This window comes from Saccopteryx bilineata, chromosome 2 (assembly GCF_036850765.1).
Source record: "Saccopteryx bilineata isolate mSacBil1 chromosome 2, mSacBil1_pri_phased_curated, whole genome shotgun sequence".
Lineage (NCBI taxonomy): Eukaryota > Metazoa > Chordata > Mammalia > Chiroptera > Emballonuridae > Saccopteryx > Saccopteryx bilineata.
Genome location: NC_089491.1, coordinates 279556340 through 279576200, shown reverse-complemented (window position 1 = coordinate 279576200; position 19861 = coordinate 279556340). Strand labels below are relative to the sequence as shown.

The 19861-nt window shown below is 55.3% G+C and overlaps 1 protein-coding gene and 1 long non-coding RNA gene across 3 annotated transcripts in view; one reads left to right on the top strand and one right to left on the bottom strand.

Moving 5' to 3' along the window:
- Positions 1-2316: 2316 nt before the first annotated feature.
- Positions 2317-8702, bottom strand: LOC136325899 (uncharacterized). Of its 2 annotated transcripts, XR_010729326.1 has the most exons (4): positions 8627-8702; positions 3642-3874; positions 2971-3108; positions 2317-2665 (listed from the first exon to the last, which is right to left on the bottom strand). It is a non-coding gene; the product is annotated as an uncharacterized lncRNA (long non-coding RNA). The 2 variants fall into 2 exon arrangements; XR_010729325.1 differs by lacking the exon at positions 2971-3108.
- FAM78B (family with sequence similarity 78 member B) overlaps positions 7815-19861 on the top strand; it is a 40822-nt gene continuing 28775 nt past the window's right edge. The window contains exon 1 of the mRNA XM_066261038.1: positions 7815-8695. Within this exon, the coding sequence (XP_066117135.1) occupies positions 8433-8695 (263 nt within the window). The 5' untranslated portion in view covers positions 7815-8432. The remainder of the gene's footprint in view (positions 8696-19861) is intronic.

Sequence of the window (19861 nt, the reverse complement as noted above, 5' to 3'; positions counted from 1 at the left end):
TTCCTTTAACGGACCTGGGCTCCAGCAACCAACCCTATTTCCTCTTCCATTGTTCTCTACTCTAACTTTAAGTCAGGGTTTATCTCCACCGGCCTCCTCTCCACTCCCTAAATGTATAATTGGCCTCCATATGCTCATGCGAGTCCTCTGCAAGCGCTGTCTTCAGGTACCCTCTCACTGAGGCGAATCCTCTGTCCAAGCAGATGATCAAGGTGTTTCCCAAAACAAAAACAAGGAGAAACCTGGGGACAGCCACGAAGATGAACTGTGGGCGTTACAAACGGGGAAACCAAGGCACAAATGCTTCCTGTGACCTGCCCAAGACCGGGGAGTTGCTATCACCTCCGATCCTTTGTGAACTCAAAGGCACGGTGCCTCCTCGGAGACATAACTTTCCCAGAAAATCACTGGGGCCCAAGCTGCGGATGGGTCTATTTTAAGCTAGGATCGCTTGTGCTTCCAACATTTTAGGGACACAGCCCAGCCCTTCGGCGCCCAGCCCCGTGGGGGCTTGTGAAACCGAATGGCAAGGGGTGACCTGCCTCCCTGCTTGTCTTCTGTTGGGACAGGACAGGTGGGTGTTGCCCTGTTGGCCTCGGGAGGTGAGAACATGAATGCTCCCACTGTATGTGATGCTTACTGAGCAGTACAGGCAAAATGAGTCTCCATTCCAGGAAACACAATACCCCCTCTAAAGGGATCCTTGGGTTTTCTCCTTCCCTGTTGGACCGATTTCTTCCTGTCCTGTTCACTTTCGTCACGATAATGTGATTTGGACTTGCTTTCCATTCATAAACAACAATGTCCAGCAGTAATAGAAATGAGCACTTAGTCCTGTGATCAATGCTCACGAAGATGTCTGCCCTGGTGTGGTGTTGGTTAAGCCTGGACTGATGCCCAGGTGGGATCGGGGAAATGAACACAGCATGTACTCACTCTCCCCACGCAATAGTCCCTGGAGACACGGGACCTGGCCCTCACGTGCAGACCCCCAAGCCGGCGCTGAGAGAAATGCGTCTGACCCATGAGGACACACGGTGACAGGAAGGCCTGGCCTCCGTGTCAGAGCCTCCTGTGGAGTGATGGCACGTCCCAGCAGGGGCAGAGTGGGAGGGCCCAGGAGCCGAGAGAAGGTAGGCAGCATGAAGGGAGTCTGCGGACAAGCAGCCGGAACGGGACAGTCACCACGGCGGAGTTTGAGGACCTCTCTCTCCCGCCCAGGGTGAGACAGGCCCACAGCTCTAGAAGGACTGAGGGACTGCTCCAGTCACCATGACGAGATCCCCAACTCGTTCCACAAGTATTTTGTGAATGACCCCTGTGAACGGGGCATGGTTTCGATGGCTGGAGAAACAGCAGTGGAAAAGTTTAGCCTCACTCCTACGCTTATGGGGCTTATAACCTAGCAAGGAAGGCAGATCACCAGGAAATAATCCCAGAAATGATTGATTGATTAATTACTAAAATGACAAGAACTGTGAGGAGGAAGTACCAGGGCTCGGCGAGTCCCCAGCTGGGTCTGGGAGGTCAGCAGCATTGCTGAGGAAGGGACATTCAGCAGAGCCCCAAAGAGTGAGCCGGCATGGAAGACAGTCACGCCTTCCGTAACTGACGGGGTGACTGAGTGCCCACTCCCTTCTGGGGACGGCACTTTGCGTTTGCCATTAAAAAGAAACGCCTTGCTGCGAATGAACAAGAAGGCAAAGGGCCACCCTGACCGGGTTGCTGGGTTGGTCAGAGAATCGTCCAGTTACACAGAGGTCACCAGTTCAGTCCTCGGTCAGGGCACGTGCAGAAACAGATGGATGTTTCTGGCTCTCTTTCCTGTCCTCTCTCTCTAAAATTAATAAACATATTAAAAGAAAAAAGACAAAGAGGCTGCCCTCGTGAAGCTTACGTGTTTGTAGGATGTGAACATGAAAAGCACACAGGGTTCAAAACCAGGCCGTGCTAAGCATCTCAACTACAGTTAAACGGGAGCAGGATGACCTAGGTTTGCAGCAGCAGCGTAGGAAGGGGGCCAGATGACGAAGTCGTCTTCCTCGCACAGAGCGCGCACGAGATGACAAGGAGCCCCTTCTCCTGGACTCTGGAAAGGCAAGGGCAGCATCTCCCTCTCCTCTGTCTCCAGGTGGCAGCTGCTCCGCGCATGAATGAATGAATGAATGAATGGGTCTAGACCCGCCTGTGAACAGTGAGAAGTGTGTTTTAGAAAGATCATTCTCAGCAGCCCGGATAAGGAAGATCTGAGACAAGGAGTCCAGCCAGAAGGAATCGCAGTGCCAAGACCCATGATTGCCTTGTAGGTCTGCTTGTTTGTTTATTTATAAATTATATATGTTGCTACCACGGTGCTGATCTATTCCTTGATAAGACGTACATAAAGACATAAATATTAACAGGAGGAATGGAAAGGGGGAATTCTGTTTTTTGTTCTCCACCCCAGGGGAGCTCACTTTGGAGGCCAGCGCTCCACCTTGATGTGTTGGATGGCAGTAGCGAGGGTGGAGGAGTCTCCAGCCAGAAACAGGGTGGCCGAGAGGACACACCAGCTTGAAGGAAGGAGGCGTCCAGTCATTGAGACAAAGAGGATGGCGACTCATCCAGATGGAAACATCTAGTGGGCAGTGGGACGGCTGGCCTTGAGTTCAGGACAGAGGTGGGGCTGGAGGGGCAAACATGAAAGCCAGGACAGAAAACAATAGTTAAAATCCAGAGCCTGGGTAAGTAGCCCGAGGGAGTCCAGTAGGAAGGAGAGACCCTTAGGAACATCAATCACTGCGGGGGACAGGAGCTTGGAAAATCAGGATTTGCAGAACTGTGAATTAAAAGAGCATCAGATCCTACAGATAAGAACGGAAGTAAGGACTCAATGTCTCAGGGATGGCACAGGTGACCTTGGCAAGGACTCAGTGTGTCAGGGACAGAGCAGGTGACCTTCATGAAGACAGCTGAGGAACTAGAGCATACTTCTTCGGAGTCGGCAGCCTACGGTAACAGGAGGCTGGTGGGGAAAGCTCGGGAAAGCCTGGCTCCTGGAAGCGGCCACCACGTCTTGGGCTGGAGTCCATTGCCACAGTCCCCTCCTGTTGAGTTTATGGGCCTGGCCTGGAAGGGAAATGGTTCACTCTGACTTGAAGTGGTAACAGGGAAAGTTCACAACCAAAACGAATTGTTTCTTTTGTCCTATGCTCTTGGGCCTCAAAGATTCATTGAGCCTCTAGCCTGTCTTGAGACTAGAAACCCATCTCCATGTTGAACAAGCTGCATGGGGCAATTCCTCAACAGCGGTTGGTAGCCTGGCTTCCGGCATCCGACAACCCGTGCCAAGGTCAACTGGAAAATAGGCCCTTGTGACCCAGAGTTTCTGAAAAGCTCACTTGATAAAGTTGAGTCCTGAGTCAATTAACAGGAAAAATAAAGTCAGAGATGGCCCTGCTTCTGGAAAGACCCAGCGCAGGGTCACGGGAGGCTGAGCGAGCGGCCTGTCAGGGAGGTGAGGGACCAGCGTCCCGACCATGCCCCAGGGCCCTGGCTCGGGGAACTGAGGGGCTCTGTTATGCATGGAGCCATCAAAAGCACGAAGGACAAAGGAGCATTTGTGCTGAGCCCCGGGAATAAACTCGAATGAAGTTACTCACAAGGAATGATTGTCATCGAGATCTTGTCCTTGAAGTGTGTTTCCATTCCTCAGAGCCCAGGACAGATAACCCTCGAGATGGTGCAGAAGGCTCCAAGACAAAGGGCATCTCTTAACCTCAAGACCTCCAGGTGGCACGTTGGGGAGCAGGAGAGGGCAAGGAGGTGCCGTGCTGAGGGAATTGGGGCAAACGCAGAGGCTCACTCACTGTCGGTGAGGAGACCGAGCTCAGAGCTAAGGGATGGGAAATATTATTGCATCAGATTTAAAGAAAAAATAGAGTTGTTCAAACATTCATTGAGCAGCTCCTAGGTGCCCGGCTGGGCAACAGGACCTGATGACACAGTCCCATGGGGAGTGAACTGTCAACTGAGGAGGACAGGTGTGAACCCACAGCCATGGGACAGCATGGCAGGTGCTAACAGAGGGGCAGGTGCAAGACACTGAGAAGCACAGGGGATACACCTTGCCAAAAGAGACAAGCTTATGAAAGCAGCACAGAGACATTGTCACACTTAGGAGGACTTTCATTTGAGCTACAGGTAAGTGGCCCACTGGCATTTGTAGACTGAATATTCCAGGATGAAAACAGTATCCACTGAATAGTCTGAGAGGTCCCTGCCAGGAGTTAATTTGCTGAGACACAAATCTGAGTGGCCTGAGAAGAGGCCAGAGTGCGCTGGCCAGCCACTTAGCCAGTGAATGGACCATGCCCAACATCTGGCATTCCCGCCACAGCCTAGCTCTTCTTGGCGACATCTATGGAGTAATTCTCATACTGGGATTAACATCATATTTGTTTGTTGTTTTTTTCTTTGTAGAGTCAGGGGACTATGGAGTTAATAAGGTACAGATGTCATAAGGAAAAGAGTTTATTTTAATGGCAAATTTTATTTAAGTACCTTTACAAATGACCTTGGCCCCGTATTTATGGAACCATTAAAGAATCCCTTACACTTTTCAGTTACACTTTACTGCTTTTTATAGTGGAAATTATATGTCATGGGTGACATTCATGATTTTGGAGACGCGGGAAGGTCATGGGTGAACCCTTTGAAAATGTCAAGGGTTCCAGTCTGTGAATAATGAGTTACATTTTATTGGCACTCTACTGGATAGAATGTGGTCTTAAAATAATGAAAGATTTATTTTCCTTTATCGAATTTTCCTATAATCTGGGGAAGGCGATGGTGGCTTGACCCCACTTATGAAGGCTTGGCATGTGTTACCGGAAGACACAGGTTGCTATTCATGCACAACATCGCAGCCTGACAAGTAACTCAAATCAAGAAAGACAACTAAATTCCCCCAATTGAATGTTTTTCTCTTGGTCTATTTCCTGGAACCTCTGAAACTCAAACTCTGCCTCTCCCCAAAATACGCTCCAAGAACCTCAAAACTTAATAAGACAACACACAGCCTCAATCAGCTTACCCTCCTGTCTCCTTATTTTGACAATCGGGTATGCACGAATTTCTTCGCTGAAGCCAAAAAAATTCAGAGTCAGGCCCTGGCCAGTTGGCTCAGCAGTAGAGCGTTGGCCCAGTGTGTGGAAATCTCAGGTTCGATTCCTGGTCAGGGCACACAGGAGAAGCCCCCATCTGCTTCTCCACCCCTCCCCCTCTCCTTCCTCTCTGTCTCTCTCTTCCCCTCCTGCAGCCAAGGCTCCATTGGAGCAAAATCGGCTCAGGTGCTGCTGACGGCTTCACCACCTCTGCCTCAGGCCCTAGAATGGCTCCAGTTGCAATGGAGCAATGCCCCAGATGGGCAGAGCATCTCCCCCTGGTGGTCGTGCCAGTGGATCCCAGTCAGGCGCATGCAGGAGTCTGTCTATCTGCTCCCCCTTCTCACTTCAGAAAAATACAAAACAATTAATTAATTAATTAAAAAAAGAACACTGTACCCAAAAACAATACCATAAACATAGCTTCACAAGTGAATTCTACCAAACATTTAATAAATAATTAATACAAAAAAAATTCAGAGTCAGCCAGACGCTTCCCCAACAACTAATCAGCCACCAAGTCCATCGATTTTCCCTCTTAAATGACTCTAGCATGCATGCCAGGCCTCTCCAACCCCGCGGTGCTGCCCTTGCTCTGGGCACCTGTCATCACAACATCCTGACACTCTGCCTGTAACCTCCCTCGCTTTCTCCTCCAAACTGATTGAGAGTGATGTTTCTCAAAATGCACAACTTGCATGTACTGGCTTCCCTGGGTGATCAGGATATGGTCCTATCAGGGACCAGCTGGGATTCTGACTGCCGTGGTCCACACGGAACACCTTGACTGTGACCTGCTCTTCTCTCTCTCACACCTCCGTGCATGTTGCACTTGCCCTAGCTCTTGTCCTCCACCGTCCTTTCTTCTCTCCTTGGCGAGCCTCTATCAGTATCTTGAGGACCCACTCCGAGTGTCACCACTTCAAGATAGCCACCTGTGACTCTCTGGGGGTCTCCCATCCGGGCTCCCATAGAACTAGGCACATGCCACTGCCGAAGCACATGTCATGGTTTATGGGGACAGCTTGTTAACAGGTTTCTCTTCTGCAACCCCTGAGCTCTCAGTCATCTTTGAGTCCTAGTCATAGCCCTGGGCGTGGCCTCTGTGGGCAGTCAGTGTTTGCTGAATGGCAGGACCGTGATGGACATTTGTGGCTACTTAGTAAAGTGAGAAAAGCATGTGATCAAAGGGCCCCAACTGTTTTTTTGTTGTTGTTGTTAACTGGAGTAAATCAAGGTGCCAGAAAAGTTAAAACAAGGATGAAGAGTGCTTAGATCTCAACCAATTTTTTAAATTACTCATCACATCTGTTCTAGCTACAGACTAATTTTAGCCAGCCCCCTGCGGCCCGTTAGTCAGAGTATTTCACACTTGGGCACTCACAAATGTCCCATAATCACAGGAAACACAGAGCAGCTATTAGCTTTGAAAATATAAATGTAAAAAGATGCCAGGAAGAGCATTTGCTAAATAGTTTTTTTTTTCTTGTTTTTTTTTCTTTTCTGTTTAGCACATTCAACCCCAGTATCAGACATGGGTCAGCCTGCGTGCAGCGGCCAATGTCTGTGGTGGCACTCCCTACTGGACAATGACAGCAAGGCTGTTCTTGTTCCTGATTCGTTTGCTCACACACAACTAGGGTCAGCCACCATGGGCAGAGACAATGATGGGTCCCTGACATTCCAGGCTTTCTATGGGGTAGATGGGTACATACACACTACAAGCGGGTGGGAGTAAAGGACAGTTATACTTAAATCCAGCCTGGTTCCAAAATGCGCTCAAGTCTCCCACGTTCTCAGCAAGTCACAGGGTGACCTGGAGAAGGGGGCTAATCCAGCGAGGGGCTCCTGCTAGGCACCACCCATAGCTAGGATGCAGCTTCGTTGGCCACGTGGCACTTTGGCTGAGCCCACTGAGGTTTTGTTGGAAGAGCTTTTTCTCAGAAGGAAAAGGTCTGGATGAAGGCAGGCAGTGAGCAGGAGCTCCTGCTCCAACCAACCCTGCTGGGCTTCTGGTGACTTGCTGTTAGTGACCCTGCCCTCCAGGCCGAAGCGGGAGGAAAACTTCCAGAGCAAATCCAGGGAAGGCGTCATTCACTCTGCCTTTGGGACCTTGACCTGAGCCCCAACTTCAGCGTCTTCAAAGGGGGGTACGGGGGATGGGGGGGAGCTCAAGTCCAAAGTGACAAACGACATTATAAATAACGCATGTCAGCCACAGCGGCACCCCTAACCCTCGCTGTCCCCAACGTTCACTGCGGGTCCCTACCCTGACTCCGTACAGCGCTGCGCCTCTCCGGGGCCCACCCCGGCACATCACCAGCACACGCGGGCCTGGTCCCACGCCTCCTCTCATTCTACCCACACCAGTCCCCATCAGACCCACCCACCCTCAGCTGGGCCAGGTCCCCACACCCCACGCCCCTCGCCCACGCCAGCACCCCTCCAGCTGGGTCCCCATACCCCTCGCCCACCCCCCTGGCACCGCCCACCGCAGCCACGCCCCGCCGGCCCGGCCCACGTGTCCGGCCCCACCCGGTGCCCGCGGCCCTTTAAACACCCCCCCCACACACACACACTCTCTACATAGTACCCCCCCGCACCCGGACGGCAGCCGGAGAGGGACAAAACTCATGGCGTACAGCCAGTTTCCTCCGCGATCACGTCCCGGCTGCCCGGCCCACCGGCCCTTCGCCCGGGCCACCGCCCCCTGGTGCCCCCCAGCCCGGCGGGGAGTGTCCGCGCAGCCGCTGCGGGCGGGGCCGGGTGAGCGCCATGTCCTCCGCCGCCGCCTCCGCCCGCCGCCCGGCCGCCCGCCGCTGGGTGCGCTGCTCGCGGGGGGCGGCCGCGGTGCAGAGGTTCATGCAGCGGCGGCGGCGGCGGCAGACGGCCCGGGCTCCATGCGGCCGCCGCCGCCTCTCCGGCGAGGGGCGGGGGGCTCCGGCCTGCGGTGGGCGCCCCTCCTCGCAGCGCCGCTCTCCTCTCTGCCCTCCGCGCGGGCGCTGGAGCCGGCAGGGGCACCCAACCACTCCTAGGAGCGCACGCTCCGCGCGCCCTGCGGGAGAGGAGCGGGCGTGGCGGGGGCGGGGGTGGGGGCGGGCAGCCGGGACCCGGCGCGGCTGCTAGAGGAGGGGGCTTCCCCGGAGGATGCCCGGCGGCGGCGCCCGGTTCCTAGGCACGAGCTGAGCAGCCCCGGGTGCGGGCGGCGCGTCGCCATGCCGGCGTGACGGGCGCCCCCGGCTGCCCGCGCGGCCCGCGTGCCCCGCGCCGCGCCGGCCGGGCGGCAGGATGGGCTGCATCCAGAGCATCACCTGCAAGGCGCGGATACGGCGTGAGAACATCGTGGTGTACGATGTGAGCGCCACCATCGACCAGTGCCCCACGCGCATCGAGGAGAGCTCGCCCATCGTCCTGCGCTACAAGACCCCCTACTTCAAAGCCTCGGCCCGTGTGGTCATGCCCCCCATCCCCCGCCACGAGACCTGGGTGGTAGGCTGGATCCAAGCGTGCAACCAGATGGAGTTCTTCAACACCTACAGCGACCTGGGCATGTAAGCGACCGGCCGCGCAGGGCTGGAGCGGGTCTCCCTCCGGCCCTGTCTCTGCTCCCACCCCGACCTCTTCCCCAGCTCCTTCTCTCCGCTCTCCCCATCCTCTCTCTAAACCTTCCTCCCGCCTCCCCATCCACCTCCCTCCTCCCTGCGCTTTTGTTTCAGTGACAGGGCGGGCGTAGGGAGGCTCCTCGCGAAGCATTTTCTCGTGGTTTGCGTCTGACTCCCCGCAAACGCGAGGAGGCTGTGTGGGGCGGAGAGAACGCGACAAGGAGGGTTCGAGAGACTCAGGTGGGGGTGATTGGCCAGTGCCCTGGGAATTTAGGGGCGTCGACTGTGCTTTAGGGGTTTTTCTGGGAAGAGTTTTGGGGGACCTGTGGAAAAAGAAGAGGAGTGGAGTGCGGGGGCGCATTGGCTGTGCCGCGCGTCCTTTGGAGAAACCCGAGCGGGCTTGGCGAAGCAGGTCCCGAGCGTCCGAGCGGGACTGAGTGGTTCTGCCCATGTTCCCTTTGACTGTTGAATTCTAGCCCTTGTCCTCCAGGCCAGGAAGCCTGGAGGCGTTTCCATCCGGAACCGCAAACCCAGCAGAGCCGCCCGTCTGGCTGGGCGCCCTCTGGACGAGTTCCGGACAGTGAGAGCGGAGGCACTGGGCGCGTCCAGCCGAGCCGGGCTGGTGGCCTGTGCAAACGGCTCGGGCTGGCACGGTGCACTGTGCTTTCTTGTGCTCCGGGGTCTCTCTTTACCCCAGAACTTGCTTAATTGCGGCGCTGGGAGGGATTCCAGGGCGCCCACCGCGGAATCTGGGAGCTCTCCAACTCCTTTCAGCAGCGCCTCTCGGTGCGCGCTGGGCTGGGCGCGGCGGCCACGGTGGCGACCCAGCCTGGAGAAGACTCCTGGCCACCAGGGGCCGACAACCTGCCCGGAACCGCAGGCTGGGGCGGTGGCGTCCAGGACTCTCTTATTTACTAGATTTTCATAATTCCCCGCCAACCTCCTTTCTTAACGAAGTTAGACTCTGAACGAATGGCAACTTCAGTGGCTGAAAGGTTTGGGGGCTGCATTCTACCTGCTGTTTCAGTGCAGGTCCAGGGCCCTAATTAGTCTACAGCCTATAGGGAAACCCTTTTCTGGAAAGTCAGCCTCGTTTCATGTATTAATCTGAGATTCCAGAACCCCCAGGGTTTATCCAGTGAATGTGGGTCAAACCATCTTTCAAGCAATAGTTTGTAGACTTTTTATTGCACTCTTGAGAGCTTGTAAGTTAACACGAGTTGTAGGTGCTAAAAGGAATGTTGACAGGTCGCTTTCCTCCCAGAGAGTTTGCACTGTTCATGCATAGACGCTTAATCAGGAGAAAGCCCCTCCTGTGAAGGTGTGTGAGAGTTGAGGTCCTCCGTGCCCCCCCCCCAGCTCTTGTCTTTCTCATAGGCAGCTGGATATGAGAGAAGGGGGTCATATTATTTTAGGTAAATCACAGACACACTCTTGAAAGAATGACTTTATCTGCACATGTGTTTCTTAAAGCTGATTTTTTGTGTTTTGTTTGTGTGTGTGTGTGTGTGCACGTGCATGTGTTTGTTTTTAGAAACCCACTATCTCCAGCCAAGTCAGAGAAAGATCCAGACAGGGCAAGGGTGCCCCCCCTTCTGTCTCCCTGGCCTGGCCCTGATGGCAGTGTGACCTTGATAGAGGGTTGTGGAGGGGCAGTGATTGCAGCCTGGGGCCCCTGTGGAGGAGACCAGAGGGACAGAACGGAAGCAACCTCCCTTTTCCCAAGACCACAACTCTGGGTTGCCTTGTGCTCTTGTAAATAAGCAAATCAAAAGCAAATAAAGAATTCTTTCCATAAAAGAAAACACCTTTGACCCTCTGGAGAGGCTGAGGGGAGAAGTCAAGAGGCAGGGGAGTTGAATGTCCTGGCATCTGTGGGAGAGTGTGGCCACCCTGGAACCAACTTGATAGGGCGCGAGTCGGTGCCAGGTCTCAGGCTTCTGGGGGCCACGGATTCCCTGACCCGTCCTTGTGGGGTTCTCTCCCTCGGGATGGGGGGAAACATTGGCCTTGACACTGTTCCTTTCAGGATGTTAAAATTCTTGGTTTTCAAGTTGTTTGTGCAAAGGAGAGCAAGAATAGTCCCCGAGAAGCTGTAAAGCCTGTTATTATAGATCTGTGTCCGGATTCTACCTGTTTTCTGTGGCTGCAGTAATGGCTTGTGTTTAGGCCACTTTGGAGCCCAGAGTTGATTGAACCAATTTCCACAAAATGCTGATGCCCTGAAAACTTGGCCGGTGTCAACTTTTTGACGGGAGTGTGCCCTGCAAGTGGCCACAGTCTGCTGGTCAGCGTGTCCACGTCAGCCAGTGCCCTGCATGGAAAAATACAAAACGCTACACACCCCAGTTTCACCTGTGGGCATTCAGCTTGCTTGTTGTTAACATGAAGCGTGAGAGGATGAGAGGATTTGGGCTAGAAAGCTGCCTCTTCCACAATGTTGACAGGGACTGTGACAGAGGAAACCCACAGCTCAGAATGGTAAGACAGCTCTGTTATGGGCATAACAGAAACTGTGAACTTTTGTGATTTAAATTTTTATCATTTCCAAGAAGGGTAGGCGTCTGAAATAGTTGGTGACCAGGGTGGTCAGAGCTGAACTCGATGCTCCTGTGGAAGCTGGGATGGGGAGCCCTCGTGTGCAGTCCATCCATCTGTCCATCTCCCGTTTGGCCCAATGAACCCTGCTGCTGCTGCTGCTGCTGCTGCAGCTCTAACGATGCTGCAGGTCTCAGCCTTCAGGGAGGAAGAGCCACTGCCCATCTCAGTCCACCCACAGATAGACATGTATTTACCAGGGGCCTCCGACATGCAGAGAGAAGACAGGAACAAGCAGGCAGCTTCCCTGTTCCTCAGAGTGGTAGATGTGAACACGTGCAGGGCAAACCAGGCTCCCAAACTGTGCGGGGGTCAGGGGACGGGGACTGAAGCTGGCAAGGGGTGGGGGGGCAGGGTTTTCTATAGGTGTAAGGCTGGAGCTGGAATTGAAGACTGGTTGAGATTCAGCTGGGCAAGGAGGAGGACTGATTCTGAAGGGGAAGACAGCCCCTGGGTGGAGGTGGGGAAAAAAGAGGGTGCGGAAGCTAGGGTGGAGCTTCCAAGTGGAGAACGGTGGGAGATGAGGTCCAAAAGAAGGACAGAATGATCTGGAAAAGACTGGGTTGAGGTCAGAGTATCAGGAGGGCCTCCATGCCTTCTTCAGACGTCTTGGACACACAGTGGCTTTCCAGTGGGACGTAAGACCTTCAGGTCCTGTTGGAGTTTTGGATGCTAGAGGCCAGCACTCGAGAGGTTTCCTGAGTGAGGTTGGAACCAGACATGGGGTCGTGTGTCCAGGATGGAAAAAATAGGAAGCTGAGGGGAGGGAGGGGGGTAGCGAGCCACAGCTAAAGGCCCAGGTGCATTGTCTTCCAGAGCTGAAAGGGAACTCTGGTCAGCCCAGGGGTGACAATATGGGAGCCGCTTCAACTGCCCATGTGGAGAGCGTTGGCCTGGGTGGAACTTTAGGAGTCGGGAGGTCCTAGCTCAGCTGCTGCCTGTCTCTGTGCCTCCCGCAGAGCCAACGTCATTGAGGATCTGACTCGACCCCTCCCCCTCGGTTGCCTATTCGGTTCGATCCAAAAATGGTTCTTGCTCAGTTTGTCCATGGTATCCGTGTTGCCAACTGCAGGAGAGATGCTCATCTTTCCAGCACCATTCCACGTAGTTGACAGCTGCCCTCACCCCCACCGCCATCTTGACCCCTGCCATCCTTCCGTCTCCATGCTGCATGTTCAGCTGCTCTTGTCTTTCTGTCTTACCTGAAAACACAGTTCATCGGGGCCCTTTCCATTCTGCACTCTCCCTGGGACATGGCGTCCACCCCAGGGGCAGCTGCTGCCCTCTATGGTAAGTGGTCACCCGCAGCCAAGGTGTGCGCATGTCTACCCAGAATTTCCACTTGTCTGTCAGGGTGACATCTCAAGCTCCGCGTAACCAAACCTGCGCTCTTGACCTCTACTGCAGCGCCTACCCCAGACCCGCAGGTGGGTGTCTGCCCCCATCCTTCCCCACGTCCTTCCCCGCATGTCCAACCCATCCTCAAGTCCTATTGGTCCCGTCTCTGGGACAGCTCTATCTGGCCACCACTCCCTTCCACCACCACGGTCACTGGCTCTGACAGACTTTCTAACCAAACTCGCCACCTCCAGACTCTTCCTCTGCACGGCAGCCGGAATGATGTTTTAAAACTATAAATGCTACCACTGTTTTTTCGTCTGCTTGTTTAAACCCCTCTAATGACTATGCAGTCAGATCAACCTGGAAGATGTCTTCCCACACTCTGGATTTCTTTTCCTGAGCTGTGTCAGCCTTTTTCTCTTTCTCCAAAGGAACCATCTCCTCCCCAATCCAGGACCTGTCCATGGGCCTCTGTCTATCTGTCTGTCTGTAGCATCCATCTTGCCCACCCACTTCCGGCAGACCCTGGCTCCTCCACTGGGCTCAGCAGTCAGTGCCGTAGGGAGGCCACCCCTGGCTTCACGGCGTGAGGTGCTTCTGTCCCCTTTAGGGGAGAACCGGATGCTGACTGAACGGCCCACACGTCTCCTAGAACATATGCTCTATTGTATCCTTCAGGAACCCGCAGGGCCCTGCCCGCAGCATAGGTTCAATAAACGTCAGATGAAAATAAATAAATGAGCCGCTCTCTGACCTCAAATCTTCTCTCCTCTTCATCCAATCACGTCTCTCTCCAACATTAGCTTTTCACGTTAAACCCGAGGCTGACCCCGCTGAACTCCTGAACCCTGGGCCCGCCAGTCATCGCTTCATGCGTGGGGAGGGCCGCTCGCTGAGTGTTGTGCCGCTGTGTGTTTCACATTGCGTCCTCAGCACGGGCTTCTGTCCTTTGTGTCCTCTGTCCCCATGGCCTTCTGTGCGCCAGGAGTGGTGGTCAGCAAACACCGAGGCCTCCTTCTCACATCCCCAAGAAGACATGGTGCAGAGGTTGTCCTAGTCTTGTTCCACCTGCAACTTGTGGACATGCGGCATTAGCCATTGCAGAAATGCCTGCCCTGCTTGGTCACTGGTGCCCCCAAAGCTAACCTGCCCTCGCTCTCAGCTGCCTGCATGGGCGATGTGACTAGGAGTGTGTCGGTCACTAGTCGCCCAGACGCCTCCTCCAGGCGTTTTGCTCTTGAAGCTTAGCTCTGTTCCTCTGTGCAGGGAGGAGCCCAATGGTCCAGACCTCCTTTGGCCACACCCATCCCCCACTCCCACTCTGTCCCCAGTTGTGGCTGGGTGGGGGGCGTTCCTGATCGGGAAGTAACCCGAGCTGCTCCTCACTGGAAATGCTGGGGTTCCCCCCCACTCCGGTCGAGAGCCTCAGGAGGAGACGCAGGGTCCAGTCCCCAAGGAAAGTCCTGAATGCCCTTGACGGGGAGCTGGCCTGACCCTGAGCCTCTAATCATCTCCATCTGGACGAGAGGAGCAGCAGAGGATTAGCAGGTCTTATCAGAAGCGGTAAAGCTACCTGCAGAGAGAGCACAACTCTGTCAGAGCGGGTGGGGTGGGGGACAAGTGACGGGGAAAGAGTTCAGGGGAGAAATCAATGGAGACTTAAAAACGACATGGGCTTGGGGAGCCTGGGACTCTAAAACCCACTGCATTGGTGCCGAGTGGGACGCAGAAGCCGGGGCAGAGGAGTGTGGGCCACAGGGTGCCCATGACCTTCCCCGTGGCAGCGAGGCAGTGCCATTGGGGCCAGGGCAGTGGAAACTTCCTGTTCTGGGTGAAGGAAGAGGCTGGCACCTTGTGCAGCAACGCAGGGCCTGGTGCAGGGTGCAGGACCCCCGGGATCCCCTCTCTCCCCCATTGGCACAGCACTGCAGGCTTGTCTGACTCTCCCTGCGACCCAGTGAGTTAAATGCTGTTAATCTGCCTGTCTTACCGATGGGGAAACTGAGGCTCAGGGAGGCAGAGGATTGGCCCGAGGCCACACATCTAGGGAGTGCCCTGGCTGGGACACTCTGACCCCGTATTCCGCCTGTTCGTACGCGTACTGCCGCGGCTTGGCCCAGCTGTGTTGGGGACAGTTAGCATTCCACTCGTATCAGGACTGGAAACCTCGTGGCAAAGGCTGCTGCTGTCACCAGCCCCGCTTCTCCCTGGGCACTTCTGGAGGGGACGCTGTGGCCTGTCCCCAGGATGTATGGAGGTGGCTCTGTAGATTGTCTCAACCAGCCACTTCGGTCCACTGATGCTGACAGGAGCACTGTTTCTGTCGGGTGGACACTGCACAGACCAGAGGAAGGGGCTGTGGTTTGAAAACTGGTTGTGACAAGACGAGAGGGGATCTGAAGTCAGCAGTCAGAGCCGTGTGGGGACCACACAGAGGCCGGGCCCGCCTGGCGCCAGGGTCCCTGGGAGGGCTGGACCCCCACTCCCACGGCAGAGATGCCACGGGGTGGGACGTCCCCACCAGGACAGAGCCGTGGGCGAGTCCCCTGTTCTCATTTGTCCAGATCAGTGCGGTGTTTGGGTTCTTAAACAGGGTGGGTCATTGCGCAGGTGGGGGACAGTGCCCATGTCAAGGGATGCTTGTGGGTCTAGGAGGACCTGTGACGAGAAAGGGAAGAAAAGGATGGTCAAGGTCTGTGTGCTGGGTGCTCTCCATATGTGGCCTCGCGGACACCTCCAGTGAGGGATGATTCTCAGCGGTGGGAGGAGTGCCCCCTCAGCTCAGGGGCCCCATGCCAGCTGGGCTCCTCCTCCAAAGCTGTCGGCCCTGAGGGCAGGTAGCCCTGGGCCCCAGCAGACAGTCACCTGTTTACCCCTCCCAACTCTCCTTGCTGTTTGGGCAGATGCTCTGGAGGAGAGAGGCCCCCGTGGGGGAGGACCTCTGGCTCCGCTGTCACCTCCTCGGACGGACCGCTGGCTCTGGGAGTTCTTGCCTTATCGTTCCTTTTTCAAGGTCCCTGCACCACCATGTGGGCCACCACATAGGCCATGGGACCCTAACCCTCAGGTGCTGGGATCCAAGCCAGTGGAGATGCTGACAGTACCCGCTGAGGACACAGCTGCTGGCTCCCGGCATGGGGACACGAGTCAGAGCGCCAGTGGCGTGACCTCTGCCATCCCCTTCGACAGTTCCACGTCTCATCTCGTTCGTGTGCCCGTAAATGGGCAGTGAGCTCTGTCCTGTCTCCTTCAGGAGCCAAGTGAGATGACAACTGTGGAAGGGCTCTCCAAACTGTCAAGCGCTGTGTGCACACGCCCTTCTTGTCATTATTGAGTGTGACTGCTGCTACTAGAGGGTGGCTCTGGGTCAGCGTGAAGGAACGGGGAGGGTGCGGCGGTGGCCCTTGGGCTGCCCCAGGCACAGAAGCACCAGGCTCCAGAGGGGTCCCCGCCCCCTCAGCCCTGCTCCCCCCAGCTCCACTCAGAGCCAGAGGGGAGGAGAAAGCTCGTGTCCCCGCCGGGGCCGTCCTCCACACAGACTCAGAGGTGGGTGGGTGGGTGGGTGGCGGTTCCCAGACCTGCTCCGAGCTGTGGGTTCCCGGGCACAGCGAGAGCCTGTAAACCGTGCCGTTCATGTTTGGGGCACAGCATGTTTGGGGTTGTGGGGCTTCAGCCTGGGTGGGCAGATGAGACCAATGCTGCAAATAATGTGTGTCCAAAACTACTTTTAATATATTCTCCCTGATATCTTTTTAATGATATACGTATTCACGGTTGTGTCTCTTTGACAAGGGGACCTCACATCATTAACCTCACAGTAATCACAAAACAAGGCAACTGTTTCTCTCATTTTAGATAAAAGAACGTGCTTTCAGTCACTCTAGTAGGCAGTGGTCAAATCAGACCTGGTGTCCAGGCCACCCACCTCCTGCCCTAGTGTCCTCATGTGCCAAGTGCATGGTCAGCAAACCAGTATAGGAGCCGTGTACGTGAAGCACCTCTGGGTGGATCAGCACCTGGACACTTTGGAGGCACCCCTGGTGGCCTCTGAAGACAAGAAAGGGTAGACAGGAACATCTAAATGTCTTCAACAGACGCAAAGAGAAATTTCAGGCTGTCGGGTTAAAGCAAAATAAGTGAGATCCTGTGCTGTCCGAGGGCACTTCCGTGGGGTTATGGTGACAGCCTGCCCCTGGCCGGGTCCCTCTCCTGGGGCCTGACCTTCCCAGGCGGGCTCCTGGGACCCTGTGCTGGGCTGGCGCTCAGAAGCTGTCAGGGGTCTGACTAATGGGAACGATAAACCACTTCCTCCATCAGCCCCGCAGTGTAGCATTCTGAAGGGGCGAGCAGGCCCAGGAGGTCGGGCTCCTGGGCACACATGGTGGTGGGACCGGGCTTTGGCAAAACTGGGAACTACCAGAAACAGGCCAATGGGAGGTCGCTTTGCCCCAGCATTGGGGGTTTGGAGGGGTCAGGGTCTGGGATATGTGGGGAGGGCAAGGCTTGTGGGGATTCAGACGTTCTCTCCTGGGAGAGAAATGTTGCCTTCTCCTCCCTCCTCCTCCTCCTCGTCCTAGAAGCCACCAAGCGGAGCCTCCATTGCAAAATGGCAGCCTCTGCCCCTGAGCCCGGGGGAGGGAGGCTCCAGACCAGATGTTTGGAGTGACTCAAATCCTGGAGCATCTGTTTCAAACTTTCATGAAAACAATCTTTTACATTTTTTTAGGAAGGATAAAGAGATAGGTGACCCCAAATGAAACCCATGCTCTTGTGGAAGATATCTTCTCGGCCTTTGGAGCCAGGAAGCCTGTCTTTGGCTGGGACAGGTGTCCACTTGAAGGAATGGGCAGATGCATGCTGATTGTCTGTGTCCCCATGAGGCCGTAAGCCACTTATTCAAGGACAATCACAAGCACCCTGTGTTGAGCCCTGAATTCAGTGCTGAATGTTTCCCCTCCGCGGTCGGTAGAATTGGCGCCGCTGCCGTGCCCATAGTAGAGATGGTAAAACCGAGACCTGAAGAGGTTGGGTAAGCTTGTCCAGCACTGTCCGGCTCCTAAGCGACAGAGCCAGGATTAGACGCCAGGGTTCCAGTGACTCCTTATTATGAGGTTGAACGGATGAAGGACAGAGCAGATGAATGAACAGATCTGCGAGGTTTGTCCTCACTGAGGAGCCCTGAGAAATGAAAAATTTCCTTCGCATTGGAGAGAGCTCCGCAGTGGATAGGGCATCGACCTGGAACACTGAGGTCGCCAGTTCGAAACACCGGGCTTACCTGGTCAAGGCACATATGGGAGTTGATGCTTCCTGCTCCTCCCCCCTTCTCTCTCTCTTTTCCCTTCTAAAATGCATAAATAAAAATCTAAAAGAAAGAAAGAAGGAAGGGGAGAAAGAAAGGAAGGGAGGGAGGGAGGAAAAGAAAGAGCCATCTTCTCACCTCTCAACTGGTTCCCTTAGCTGGTCAAGGACGTGGTGTCCCTGAGGCCAAGGTCAGATGCTAGGGTCCGTCCCAGCACCGGGTCAGCGCTTGTTAGCCTTCCAGTTGTTACCTCGACAAGTGACTGCTACCTGCTACCAGTCAGCCCAGAGTCTCTGTGAGAGAAACGTGTGAAGAATGCAGCTGTTGGGGGAGGGGGGGTCAACAAAATCCCCCTTGGCTTGCAGGTTGTAGAGTGGTCACTGGAAGGCCCAACTGCTCATTAGCTCAACTGCTCATGGAGATGGGAGCACCGAAGCCCAGAGAGGGGCAGTGACACAGCCAGAGGGGTAGGACCTTTCTCTGACCCAGGCCCACCAACTCCATAGCCAGAGATGCCCACCACTGGCCACGCCAGGTGCACCTGTCGCACTGGGCCCGGCAGGAGTGGGTGGCTCATTCCTGGGCCCAGGCTGGGCCCCCTAGTCCATAAAGCAGTGAGTAGGCATTACCACCTCCCATTTTTGTCACCCCTGTCCCCACCCTGTTTGATGAGGGTCCAGGTCAGTGGGTAGGCAGAGATGGCCGCCTGCGTGGGGCGCAGCCTCTGGCGCCCCAAGGGATGTCTCCACACTTGCCGGGAACAGAGAGACCAGCCTGTTCCCAGCGTCCATGAACACAGAAAAGGAGAGAGTCTCCCCAGAGACGCCCGTTGCAGATGGCAGGAAACGGGAAAGGGCTTGAGAGCCCGAGGGAGAGAGGCGGATGTGCGGACACACTGGGATTCACTCTGGTCCACGACACCCAGAATCCTTTTCCTCCCAGGCACAGATGCTGCTGCCATACGTGGGCCCCTGGCCCCCTGCCCACAGACGGGAAAGGGAGCTCCGTGGCTCCTGGCAGCCCCGGCAGAAATGGGATCCAAGCGGTGTCAAAGATGACAGATTGTGCGGAGGCCAGGGGCCCTCCCGGACAGCAGGGCTCAGCTGGGAGGCCCCGGTGGCTTAGAGCAGATGGGGGAAGCCCGGGAGCGGCGGCCTAGCAGCCCAGAGCCTCTGTGTTGTGGGTTTTAACTTGGGTTTCTCTCCATTTTATTTTATTTTATTTCGGGGAGGGAACTGGAGGCATTTTAGCAGAAGGGTGGGATCTAACTGCCACGGCTGCTTTCTGTAAAAGAGGGGGTTGGGGGGAGCAGGAACATCTGGTGGGGGGGCCAGTGCAGTTTGCTTGGCCCTGGTTGGATTTAAGGGGTGGGGGGTGGCGTGGCTGCAGGAAGGGGTCACACTGAAAGCAAAGCGTCAGACCAGCTGAGACCTTCAAAGGATTGAGGTTATTTGAAAGCAAGTCTGTGTTTTTTAAATAACTATTCAAGTCGGTGAATTTCTGGGGTTTTGTTTTTGTTTGTTTTTTTTTTGTTCTATGAAAGCGTATCATTTTTCAGATGAACACATGTCAGGAGTGACCCAGCCTGAACAGATAGATGTATGTGGGGCTGGGGGGGTAAGGGTCAGCACGCCGCCATCCCATCGGCTGGGTCTTCCGACTCCCAGTGGCAGAGTGAGCTGTGCCACCCGGTCCTCCTAGTGCCCGTCAGAAATCCGAGCCGCACCCTCAACCCCCTCACTGTCAGGTGATCCCCTTCCCAACCCAGATAGTCATCGTTGATCCCATCCGTCCGTCGCCTGACGGCCTGGGACAGACGTGAGATGTGAGGTGTCGTGCACAAATTACATCTCCCTGAAGGCTCGTTTCAACGT